Source organism: Chelonia mydas, chromosome 22 (assembly GCF_015237465.2).
Source record: "Chelonia mydas isolate rCheMyd1 chromosome 22, rCheMyd1.pri.v2, whole genome shotgun sequence".
In the NCBI taxonomy this organism is placed as follows: Eukaryota; Metazoa; Chordata; order Testudines; family Cheloniidae; genus Chelonia; species Chelonia mydas.
The window spans coordinates 17,541,243-17,553,605 of record NC_051262.2 but is presented as its reverse complement, the minus strand read 5'-3'; the positions used below and the strand labels follow the sequence as shown (position 1 = coordinate 17,553,605).

At 55.6% G+C, this 12,363-nt stretch overlaps 1 protein-coding gene across 3 annotated transcripts in view; it reads left to right on the top strand.

The window, feature by feature from the left end:
- Nucleotides 1–12,363, top strand: part of PCSK7 (proprotein convertase subtilisin/kexin type 7) — a 54,281-nt gene extending 41,918 nt beyond the window's left edge. For all 3 annotated transcript variants that reach the window (XM_043534226.1, XM_043534225.1, XM_037882519.2), the window contains 5 exons: nt 3,909–4,065; nt 5,041–5,135; nt 6,104–6,197; nt 7,590–7,707; nt 8,919–12,363. In XM_043534226.1, coding sequence (XP_043390161.1) covers nt 3,909–4,065; nt 5,041–5,135; nt 6,104–6,197; nt 7,590–7,707; nt 8,919–9,338 — 884 coding nt within the window. In that variant the 3' untranslated portion in view covers nt 9,339–12,363. The remainder of the gene's footprint in view (nt 1–3,908; nt 4,066–5,040; nt 5,136–6,103; nt 6,198–7,589; nt 7,708–8,918) is intronic.

The following is a 12,363-nucleotide window of genomic DNA, read 5'->3' as shown; positions in this document are numbered from 1 at the left end:
ACCGCTTGGCACAGGATGGGTCACGGGGCAGTGGGCAGAGAAGCTCATCTGAATGGTTTTCACGGCTGCTTGCAGTTTGACAGAGCCCAGCATGAAAGCCTGGGTTGGCCGTGACCCGTATTCGAAGGTCTCCCTGAAATGACTTTGAAGCGTCAGTGGATTTGCCAGTAGACAGGTGTCCCCATCGCAACTCTCCCTTTCGCCCCAGCCCTGTCCTTTGGGGGTCTCTCCAGGCCAGGCCTGAGGCACCTTGGCTGGAGCTTGCCTGGTTAATTTTGTGCCAGCTCTGGGGGTGGGGGGGTGGGGGGGAAGAGTCCGTCCCATGTCCTTTCTGAGCACTGAATTCACACACCAACGTGACGCGCAGAGACCTGGCTGCCCAGTCCAGGGAAACGTGAGTGTCAGGGGCAGCCCCTGGAGAGAACTTGTAAAACCGCAAGAGAGAAACTAACCCTGATCCTGGCAAACAGGAGACAGGGTTGTTTTTTGTTAATGGAGTCAGGTTTGTTCTCAGTCTGTAAGACCCTTAAAGATCATGGTTAGGAGAGAAAAATAAGGGAGCTCTGGCAGCTCTGAGAGCGTTGCCCTAAAAGGAATTCTAAGTCGAAAGTGCAGCAGCAAACAAGATGCTGGGAAATGCCAGAAGAGAGAGACTTGGGCGAAGTATGTCCGAAGGAATGCACGCTCTGCATTCCGCCCAGGTGCCCTGGGGACTCCCCCAGAGACTTAACCCTTCAGCGCAGGCACAAAGGGAGACTGAAACTAGCACCACAGAACTGACCTCCTAGTCACCATACACGTGAGAGGCCTGCGTTGCTAAGGAAGCCATGTGTGAAAGCAGCCAAGGAGAGTCCTTAATGCACCCCCTGGTCCTGGAGCTCAGGAATGGGCTAAGGAGGCAGATGCTGCCCGCCTGCTTCCTGGCTGGGGTGGTTCTCGAAGCTAGAGCTGGCCACATGGTTTGGCAAATAGTAAATTTGCCAGAAAATGCATGGAGGGGGCACTGAAACCGTTCATGAATTGTGGCTGGAAAAAATCGATTCTCTCTCTCGAAAAAGAGAAACTGGTTCATTTCAACCCTTTCAAAATGGAACATTGGGATGTTTTGTTTTGAAATTTAACTATATTTATTTAAAAATAAACAACAAAAAAGGATGAAAAACACCTGAAAAGGAAACACAACGAAAACCTGAAAATAATTCATTTCTTCTCAGGGTCTGGTGGTGTTTTGTTTTCATTTCATCAGAGGTGCTTTTGGATGCAAAATGAAATGTTTTTTTTCTTTCAGTGAGAAAAGCGAAAGTTTTGCTTCAAAATTCAGTTTTGCTTCAAAATAACCAGAATTGGGTTTGGATTTTTTCGGTTTGGCCCCCCAACTGATCAATTATTCCCTCGACTCTGTTAGCCACCCTTAACTCTGGTTGAAATCTGCTGCTGTCAAACTCTCTAGCTGATTACGGTTTCTCGTTGGTAGCTCCTCTGGGGAGGCAGTATTGACCAGTGGTTGGAACTGTGGACTGGGCGTCCGGACTCCTGGGTTCTACTCTCAGCTTCGATGCTCACTCACTTGCCACTTTAGGCAAGTCATTTACCCTCCCCATGCTTCTGGCTCCCAAGCTTTATTGGGAATAAAGATGCCTCTAGCTGACAGGGAGGTTGTGAGGCATAGTTCACTGATGTTTGCAAAGGGCTTGAAGATCCTCGGGTGAAAGGCACCAGCAAGGGGCAAAGGATTATTATTGCAGTTGCTGAAGATGGAAGGGTTCTTCTTGCAGTCCTGAACCTTGTCATCAACTTCCTCCTCTCCCTGCTCTGGAATTTGCAGTCCCTGTGTCAGGACTATGTGGAATTTTTGTGGTAAACTGGCCTGTCTGTCACCTTGAATTCATCCCATCTGTTCCAAAGGCAGAGTGTGTCACGGTGTACCTAGGGACGGGGCATTTGAATCCCTGTGGGGAAGGGCTGGAGCATTCAGCATGCAGCCAGGGCTGGGAGCTTGTGACATGCAGCATTTCGCTTTGACTGCAAGGTTAGGTGAGCTGAGCTTTCAGCACCTCTGACTGTAAGAAGATGCAAGGAAGCGTCTTGTCATGGCATGACCGTCACAGTGGCACACGCAGCCCTACTAACTTCACAGCACAGGCACACGGACTATTTCGGAGGGAGAAGAGCATAGATCCAACTCGGGCCATCTCCTGGGCTTTGCAGGAGCAGCTGACACGTTATGGGATATCAGAGAAGCCTCCGTTCTTTTGGGTACAACATTTCTGTTAGTTGCTGCCACTGCTTTCTTCAGCAGTTATCCGGCCCCACAAAACCCCTCTCCCAACTCTTCTGTCAAATCTGCCGTTTCCTGCCTTTGCTGTATATAGTAGCCAGAGCTCGGCAGGAGTCACTCTGCTAAATCCACAGAAAGAACAGGAGGACTTGGGGCACCCTAGAGACTAACCCATTTCTTTGAGCCTAAGCTTTCGTGAGCTACAGCTCACTTCGTCGGATGCATTCAGTGGAAAATACAGGGGGGAGATTTATATACACAGAGAACATGAAACAATGGGTGTTACCATACACGCTGTAACCAGAGAGATCAGGTAAGGTGAGCTATTACCAGCAGGAGAGCGGGGGGGGTGGGGGGGGTGGGGGGGAGGGACCTTTTGTAGTGATAATCAAGGTGGGCCATTTCCAGCAGTTGACAAGAACAGCTGAGGAACAGTGGGGTGGGAATAGTTTTACTTTGTGTAATGACCCATCCACTCCCAGTCTTTATTCAAGCCGAAGTTAATTGTATCCAGTTTGCAAATTAATTCCAATTCAGCAGTCTCTCGTTGGAATCTGGTTTTGAAGTTTTTTTGTTGAAGAATTGCCACTTTTAGGTCTATAATCAAGTGACCAGAGAGATTGACGTGTTCTCCGACTGGTTTTTGAATGTTATAATTCTTGACGTCTGATTTGTGTCCATTTATTCTTTTATGTAGAGACTGTCCAGTTTGGCCAGTGTACATGGCAGAGGGGCATTGCTGGCACAGGATGGCATATATCACATTGGTAGATGTGCAGGTGAATGAGCCTCTGACAGTGTGGCTGATGTGATTAGGCCCTATGATGATGTCCCCTGAATAGATATGTGGGCACAGTTGGCAACGGGCTTTGTTGCAAGGATAGGTTCCTGAGTTAGTGGTTCTGTTGTGTGGTGTGTGGTTGCTGGTGAGTATTTGCTTCAGGTTAGGGGGCTGTCTGTAAGCAAGGGCTGTCCTCTGCTAAATCCAGTTATTCTGCTTTGCAAAATTGTGCAGAGGAAGGATTTGTCTTTGGGAACAAAGCACATCTGCAAAAACTCCTAACGCTGGAGGGAAGCTCTGACCAGGTATCACCTGTGTATCTGTTTAGGACAAACTTCCTGCATTGGTGGGAAGACAAGCACTGTATTCAGGTGGCATGAGAAATTCCCACTGGAGCGCCCACAGCCCAAGCCACACAAGCCAGGCGTGAAAAGGCAGCGTAGTCACCACTGAAGGACCGCAAGCTACGGAGCTGGGTGTACAGCCCCCTTCCCCTGATGGTGGGAGGGGACTGAGAACCCTTTCCCAGGCCTGGCTGTTTTCCCACAGCTGACATGGGTGGCAAGGGGCTGTTAACAATGAAAACGGATCAGTCCGTGGGAAGTTGAGACACTGATTGCAGAGCTTGGTGCCCAGAGCGCCTGGAATTCGAAACCAGAGCAACCTTGCTGCATGTGCGGGCACTTGGCAGAGAGTCCGGGTGAGAGGTGTCTAGCATGTGTCTTGCCCACGTGTCACTCCATTGTGCCCATGCAGCGTGGGGCGGTCTGGGGGGAGTGGGGAGCGCTGATTGTGTGTGTGTCCGATTAACCAGCCTGCTGACACCTGCACGTCTTTATTCGTAACCAGTCACAGCAGCTGACCTCACCTTGTCTGGCATGAAGACCTTGGAGCACGTGGCAGTGACTGTCACCATAACCCACCCTCGCCGTGGCAACCTGGAAATCAAACTCCTATGCCCCAGTGGCATGGTGTCCAAGATTGGGACCACCAGGAGCCTGGACTCGTAAGCAGCGCAGAACTCTGCTGGCGGGGGCCGCAGGAAGGAGTGGGATGGGCTTGGGGGGCAGCGATGGGTGACTTCCCAGGTGCTATAAAGTGTGTGGGTCTGGAGGTGAAAGAGGGGGCTGGGTGGACCGTGTGCAGCAAGGGCGTTTCCATGTGGGTCGTTGGAGAGAAAGGGGGTAGTTGAAAGCCATGCAGGTAGTACAAGGATAGCACCTTATTAGCTCAGGAGCTTCTGTCCCTATGTGAGCCCCACGGCCCTTTCCAGTCCCAGCATCTAGAAGCCCGCAACATACTGCTTTTGCTCCACGGGTGGGGCGGGGGAATTTCCCAGGATCTCCCTACTTGACTCCTAGCCTGCTCCTGCCCCGTATTAACACAGACCTGCTGGCCATGGAGAGCTCCACTCCAAGCCCCCCAGAGCCCAGCGAGTCCACTGCAGGTGAATCCAGACAGAGCCGTTTCTGTCCATCTCTCGGGGGCAATGCAGGGAGTGGGAGGGTGTTAATTAGGTGCAGCTCCCAGGTTCCTGGCCAGTTCTCAGCACCACCCTTGGCATGAGCTCTCTCTGGGCTCTGTGTCCCCAGTGAACAGGGCCGGCCTCAGAGAAAGCAGCACAGGTAGGCAGGCAGCACTGGCTGGCCCCGCTCAGCTGGGTTGAGCTGGTACCAGGCCAGTGTCCCCCTCTCACCATCCAAGGTAGAGTGGGGAAGCTCACAGGGCAGCGCCCAGAACGCCCCGGCCTGTGAGTAGAAGCATTGCTGTGGCTGGCACCTCTGCTCTTTAATCTCCACGCTCGTGCCTGTTGGCTCATGCAATACGCTCTGCACTGAGGCCAGGGACGCCTTGGCTGCCAGCTCCTGACCTCCCGGCCGTCTCGTTGGGACAGAATCTGTTTGCAGACCTGATGCCCAGACACAAAGCGCCCAGTGGCGTGTTTGCTCCTTATGGGGTGTTTTTCTCCTCCCTCTTGCAGAGATCCCAATGGCTTTGCTGACTGGACCTTCTCCACGGTGCGGTGCTGGGGGGAGGAAGCCCAGGGCATGTACAGACTCATCATCAGGGATGTCGGTAAGTCCCTCCCTCTCTGGGAAACAAATGGTCCTGGGCCTGTTGTCGACTTTCGTTTCTGACTCTTGTGTGTGTCAGGTCCTTGCCCAGTCCCAGAGCCTGCAGTCTCCTCCTGCCCTGCAAGGTGAATCCATTGACTGCTGCTGAGTTCCTGGGGGGAAAGGCCCATTCCCTTCCTGCAGGACAGGTGGGGAGTGCAGGCCCCAGGGCTGGATGTAATCCAGGCAGGTGCTATATTAGCTGGTCTTCTACAGCTTCTTCTTCCCCGCTCCTCTCTCCTCCCCCACAGCACCCCTGATATTCAGCCCTCTGCAGCCTGCACCTCAATCCCAAACCTCATCCTCAGCCCTCCCTGCTGTCCCAGTCCTGTGCAGGCCGTCAGCTCATTCCTGCCCTGCAGCACCTCCTGCTCATCCAGGCCAGGGCCTCTCCAGTGCAGACAGAGGCTGCTAACTGTGGGGAGGGGCTGTGCTCACTTTGGGCTAGGCTGAGGCTAGTCGGGGCCTGAGTCCGACCGGAGCCCAGGCCTCCAGAGCAGGATGGCTGGGTTGGCTGTGCCCCCAAGGTCTCTCCTTGCTTAGGACCTGCTTTGTTGCTGGCAGAGCTGCTGGGTCTAGAGCCTGGCAGCGCATTTTTAGTCTGATGTGGGCACAGATGTGCGTTATCTGGGCGCTGTGCTGTGGGCCTTCCCATGAGTCGTGAGGGGAGCAGTCGTTTATGTGCCACGCAGCTGCTGCTGAGGCCACGTGCCCACCACATGCTCTGGCCCATAGATTACAGAACAATCCCGAGAACATTGATTCTTTCCCAGGCTAGGAGGCACAAAGGGTTCCCTTCCCCCGTTCTGCAGGCAGGCTGTGTCTGCACTGGAGAGGCCCTGGCTGTGTCTGCAGGCAGGAATGCCGATTTCTCTGGTACGCTGCAGCAGCAGGTACCATGTGGACCCAAGTCTCCGTTTGCTTTTCCAGGGGATGAGACACTGAAGACAGGGACATTGAAGCAGTGGCAGCTGACGCTTTACGGCTCTTCGTGGACTACGGCGGAGATGAGGGAACGGCAAAGGTACGGGACCCGCTTTCACAAAGGCGCTGTGAGGCCAGGCAGCGGGGTTTTTGTATGCGAACAGGTCAAACAGCCACGGCCCAGGAAGCATCAAATGAGGCAGAGGGAGCTGCATGGAATCTATTCCTAGCCGCTCAGTGTGCAGCTTGGCATTTCTGATGAGGGTTGCTGTAGCCTAGCTCCCAGGGAGAGAGCCCCAGGGCTCTGTGAAATGAAGGGAAATTCAGGTCTAAAGAGAGGGGGAGTCTGATTTCTTTATCGCCTCAGATATCCAAGCTGCTGCCCTTTGGCTGGCAGCAGTGTCTGTAAGCACCGCAAAGGCTGGCCTGGGGTGCTGAACGTAAAGAAACTCACAGTTGAACCTGGGACCATTTCCTGGTGAGGGGAAGCAGGAGGGGGGTTGTATCAGCCAGGAGATGGAGTCAGGACTCGCTGGGCTAGGGCCTGCAGCTGGTCCCATTGACTGATCTGCTGCGTGATTTGGCTGGCTGCGCATGGGAACTTTCTGGCTGCTGAATGGATCCAGCATATGATCCAATTCTGTCTGGCAAGTCCTGGAGTGCACAAGACCCTCACAGACAGCCTGGCCTCCAGGGCCAGATTAAGGAGCAGCGTGGAGTTCTTTAGGCTGGTGGATAGGTGACAACTCACGTATTTTGATCAATTCAAATACCTTTTCCTTTAACTCTCCTGCTGCCTGTCAGACTCGTTACCAAACGTGCATTCTGGCTGCTGATGGGGGCACAGATAGTCCCTGGGAGCTGCCGGTGCTTAATCCTGAGTGTTGGGGAGATCAAAGCCAGCAAATGCTCTGATGGGGGCAGAGCACCTCCCTGCAGGGCTGGTGTCTCTTCTAGGAGCTTAGATCTGAGCAAAATTCGACCCCAAGAGGAGAGGAAACCTGCTTTCCTAACCCACAGGTCAGGGCCCCTGGGATGGTCTCCTGCTTGCTGGTAAAAACCTGTGTCCATACATCCTCTCTTCTCGCATCAGTCCTCTTTGTCTCTTGGTTGTATATGTGTTACTGGCCCCATGGCCAGATGGGGCAAACAGGAGCAGGGGAATCTGAGAGAGAGACACCTCATCCCATCCTGCTCCTCGGGGCCTGCTACAGCCAGCATATGGCCGTGCTGGAGCCGGCAGCCATCCCTATACTAGCTGAAACAAGGGGGATACAATCAGCTCTTCTCCTCAGCCTCCGTTACAAGCCCCCTGCCCCACCCCGGGCTGTCTCCAGCTCTGACCGCCTCTCCCCGGGCAGGCCCAGGGGAGCCCGCGTGCTGGGACCATTCCATCCCATCCCTAGCTCTGTGTTCCTCAGCCCTCTTCCCTGATGCTTCGCCTCTGGGGCCTGTCTGGGTGTAGTTTATTGAATGCGTGTCTTGGCTTCAGGCTGGTGGAGGACGCCATGAGTGGCCAGTACTTGAGCCGTGGGGAGTCCCTGCCATGCCCTCCAGGGCTGGAGATCGCCGAGGAGGAGCCGTACACCATCACAGCTAACACCCTCAAGGTAAAGCCTGCAGAGCCTGCCAGGGCGTACACCAGGGGCCCATCTTTGCTTTGGGCAGCTGATTTGGGGACCGGATGGCTCAAGGGGGCAGCAGTGGAATCTGGAGCTTGTCCTCTGGGGCACCAATTCCTGTCCTGTCAAAGTCAGCAGCGAGCCAGAGTACTTAATACTTGACTGCTGGTTGCTGGAATGAGTTGGGGAGCAGGGCATGTCTCAGCCCAGTTCCCACCGTACACGGACCCACACGGCAAGAGCCATGAACACACCTTTGGCATGAACTGCCTGGCCCCGCTGGCAGTCTCAGCAGAAGGCCAAGGGCCAAGGCCTTGGAGCCCGAACTCCTCTGTACCCAGAGGGAGGGTCCCCGCCACTTGCGCTCGCTATGTTGCGTTCTACACGGGGACACTGAACGTTCCCATCGACCCTGCTTGTTGGCACTGAAATGGCTGGCCAGCAGCTCTGCAGAAGATGGGCTGGGAGCAAAGCCAGGCTGGCAGGCCAGGGGCTATCCGCACAGTGACAGTCACTGTGAACGCTGCCCTGGTCCGGCCCTTTGGGCATCTGCCTCCTCCCTGGGCCTCGTGAGCAAATCCCACACAGCAGCTCCTTTCGCCCTGCCCACGATCTCCGTCCATTCACCGTTCTTCTAAAGGGCTAGCTCTGCCCAGTTCTGCTTTCCCATGCCACGCAGCGGGGAGAGGGATTTCCGGCATGTCTGAGGTTTCTCTCCCCCCAACATTAACACACGGGCCCCACTTTACAGCCCCCACCCTACTGGGCAAGTTTGGAATGCAACTCCCTGGCGATCGCACGTGTGCTGTTCCTTTGCTGGCTTGAGGGATTGCTGTCCAGAGAGACAAGGCTTCTTCCCCAGGTCCCGTCCTGGAGCCCAGCCACTCCACTGAGCTCAGGCTGCTCCTCGGCTAAACCAGGTGTCCCTGAGAGGAAGGGAGCCAGCTGGCCCCATGCAGGTTACAAATCCTATCAGGAAACAAAGCTATCCTCCTTTGCAGCAAACACAAGGCCTTGAAGGAGGTGCAGGCATGTTTGAGGCCCATCCTTGGACTCTCTCCCCTCTCAGGCCAGCTGGCATGGCACACAGTTTCCACTGGGGTGGAGAGAGGGTAGGAGAGACTAGCTCTTGGGTTTCAATAGGAGGCTTTGGTTTCTAATGGGGTTTTCTCCTTCCTGTTTCCCCTTCCTCTCCCCAGATGCTCATGTTGCTGGGATGCTTTGCTGTCTTCTGGACTGTCTACTACATGCTGGAGGTTTCCCTGTCCAGAAACAACGTGGTCTTCAATCTGACGTGCAGCAGCTTCCCCGCCTGCCAATGGTACCCCAGGGCTGGGCGGCAGAAGCACGTGGAGAATGGGATGGATATGGAGTCCATCCCGCTCAGTGCAGGGAAGGACATGGAGGATGTGGAGATGGAGTTGGAGCATCCACTGCCCAGCCCAGAGGCCCCAGAGAACTTAGGGGAAGAGGGAAGCTGGAGTCCCCAAGATCCCAAACCGCACAGCAATGGCCGAACCGCAGGCTTTCATGAAGCAATCCATTCGGGCTCAGCGTATCTTGGCCGGGACCTGGCCTCCGAACTCCTCTCAGCAGACAGGGAGCAGCAGATGTGCTAGCAGGAGCTGAGAGCTTGGGATGCTGGGTGATGTTGGCTCCTGTCCTTCCCTGGTGCAGGGTGTGGGAGACTTTCCAACCCCCCCACAGAACCGCTGCTGACTTGGGGGTTGTTGGTGTTGGATGTGGCTCGGATGACACAGGCCCACGGCTGAGAGGAGGGACCAGCGTCTTGCTCTCGACATTCCCCATCGCAAAGGCCCCTTTCCCTGCCTTTTATAAACAAAACAAGCCTTAACTCATTTTATAATGGAGTCTGTCCCGTGGCAAAACTCGGGGCTTCCCTCCTTCCTCAGCCCTAGGCCCTGCGCTCCTGCTCCCTGCCCGTGAGCACCCAGCATCCGCTGAACTGAGCTTCCTTTCATCTCCCAGGGTGCCCCGCCCAGGGCCTGCCTGCTGCTGGTGGAGGAGCCCGGGCTCACCTGCTAGGGCAGCATGGTGCACTCAGCGAGTCCGAGCGCTGTCCTAGGGTGGCTTTGGAGTGGCACTCTCAGGTGTGGAGAGGGAAGCCAGAAGGTTTCCATGAGGGCAGCCCCCGGACCCTATGGCTGGTGCCCTCCCCGACATGCGTTCTGCAGGCAGGGCGCAGCCCTGGGGGAAAGGCGGAGATGGTGGAAGGCTCCTCAGGAATTCTCTCAGAGGGGATTAGCCTAGGGAGAGCCCCAGCTTGACTCCTCTCAGCAGTTTGACCCACACGCGTCTCCATTGCCTTCAGTGGGGTCACTCCTGGCTGACAGCCCTGGGAGAGTGGACAGGCCCTTAGTGTTGGATAGCTGCAGCCGAACCCCGCGGCTGCGGTACTCGGATGCCAGGGGTGGGTCATGCAGGGTGATTCTGCAGCGGGGAGAGCCTGGGTTCTGGACCTGGTGACTCTCTGGCTCATGCTCTGGGGTTACACCCAGGAGTGGTTACAGGTACTGCAGGTACCCCCAGACTTTGCCCAGGCCCAAGCCCCTTGCCAGGAGCCCTGGGGCTGCCCCAAACTGCATTAGTTGAGGAGACGGTCACCCCCTTAGTTACAGACCTGCAGGGACTAAGGGCCCAGCCCTTCAGCCAGCTGGGTCATGGCCTGGCCCCACGCTGTATTGGACACAAAGGTGGCACTGCGCAGGCTGCCCTATCTGGCCGCCCCCAGGTTAACGGCTGTACGGTCCCTTCGGTCTTGTAGGGTTAGTTACTTCACTGAGTCTGGGGCTGGATTTTCTGACCCAGAGGGGAGTCCAGCCGCACAGCTGTCTCTCTCCACGCCTCATCTGTCTCTTGTCCTCAGCATGGGCACCGTGCCAGCTGGCTTGGGCAGCTCGCTCGGGGTGGGTTTGGTACCCAGTGCACTTCATGCCTCCCAGAGCTCGAACCAAGGGTCAGCACCCAGGCTCTGCGAGTGCTCCTGAGCTATTGGGGGCCTTGAGAAATGAGGGCTTGGGGAGGTGATCGGCCGTGCCCGCCTGTAACCAGCAGGCTGCGAAGGCGAGAGCTAGGCTGTCCCTTTCCAGAGCCTACTGGGAGGGGGGGCACTGGCAGCCGTCAGGTAGGTGCATGAGTTCCTCCCCCTGTGCAGTCATGGTCTTGCACAGGAGTGTGCTGGGCAATGTCTGAAATCCTGGGAGCCCTTGGCCTGTTAGCAGGGGGCAGAGTGAGGCTTCATGCAGAGTCACCTGCCCCGACAGAAGTGCCGTGCACCGGCTGTGACTTCCCCAGCCCTGCACATGGTTGGGTTAGCTGGATGGCAGCAGGGGCCATGTGAGCGCAGGGTGTGCTGGCCAGCCATCTGTCTGTCTTTGCATCGTGTCCCTTTGGCTTTGTTCCTGTTTTCATGGCACAGGGGCAGGGGGAAGCTCTCACGCCGACCCCCGGGGCCCTGCTCAGCCAGCAACAGCCACAGTTTGGCTGGTGGTGTTTGTCATTTAAGCTCTGAAGATGCTGTCCTCCCTCTCGCCTGCCCGTGGCATCGCCGCTTCTGCTGGAAAAGTCTCTGTTTGGGACAGAGGCAGCAGGACCTGGGCTGTGTCTAAGCCGGCTGCTTAAAGCAGTGGTCCTCCCTGGGAGGAGACCCTTTAACTGGCCATTAAGTTATCCTGGGTGAAGGCATCCTACATCGCGAGAAGGCCCTTTACACAGTGTGTAGCCACTTGGTTGACTGTGTTAGCATGAAATCTAGTGGCCTTGGCTTGGCTGAGTGGTGTCTTCATTCCCCCTTCCTCACCCAGCTGCCTTACCCTGCTGTCCGTGGTTTCTGGGCTCTGCCTGCTGGCAGCAGTGGTCTCCGCGCACTGCGCTTGTTTCACCTCCGGATCTCTTAGTAGTTGGCTGACGTTAGCCAGGTAGACCAAATGCTGACAAAAAAATCTGTTTGCCCATTTCCAACAGCAGTAATTGCACCTTCCTCTCCCTGCTGTTCCGCTCCGGCCGCCACGCTCACCCCATCCTCTCTCAAACTAGCAATTGTCTGGCTAGAGGAAAGTAAAGGGCCTGGTTTGTCTTGGGCCTTGTGTGCACATTGAGGCCCGGCACAGGGCATTCACAGCAAACACAGCTGGTTGGCCCAGCGAGCGCAGAGAGAAGGTGCCTTTCCCCCTGTCTAGTTGCTAGAGCATGTCTGCGTCTGTGATTCCCAGGACAGGGCCCAGAGGAAGGTGGGGTGCAGAAGGGTCCGTGCCCCTCCAGATGCTTGAGGGGAGGCCATCGGAGTGTTCCAAGAGTGACAGGACCCCGACTCCAGCAATACATTGCATGGCTGGATGAGCGTGTCACGGTGACCATGTGTCTCCAGCCGTGGCCCGCTCTGCTGCTTAGCACAGTGCTCCTCTGTCAGCTACGCTGAGGGAGCAGATTTTAAATCCTGATGGGTTTTCCAGGTGAGCATTTTAAGTGTTACATTGGCGTTGACAGGTTGGGGGTTTTAGTTGTTTTTGCAGCAATCCATCACAGACAGTGGGAGCTTTTGTTTTTCTAAAGATTTGGGGTTTTATTTTTGAAACAGCAAAGGCCTTTTTGTGCAGCTTTCCAAAATAAAGTCTTTAAAAACCA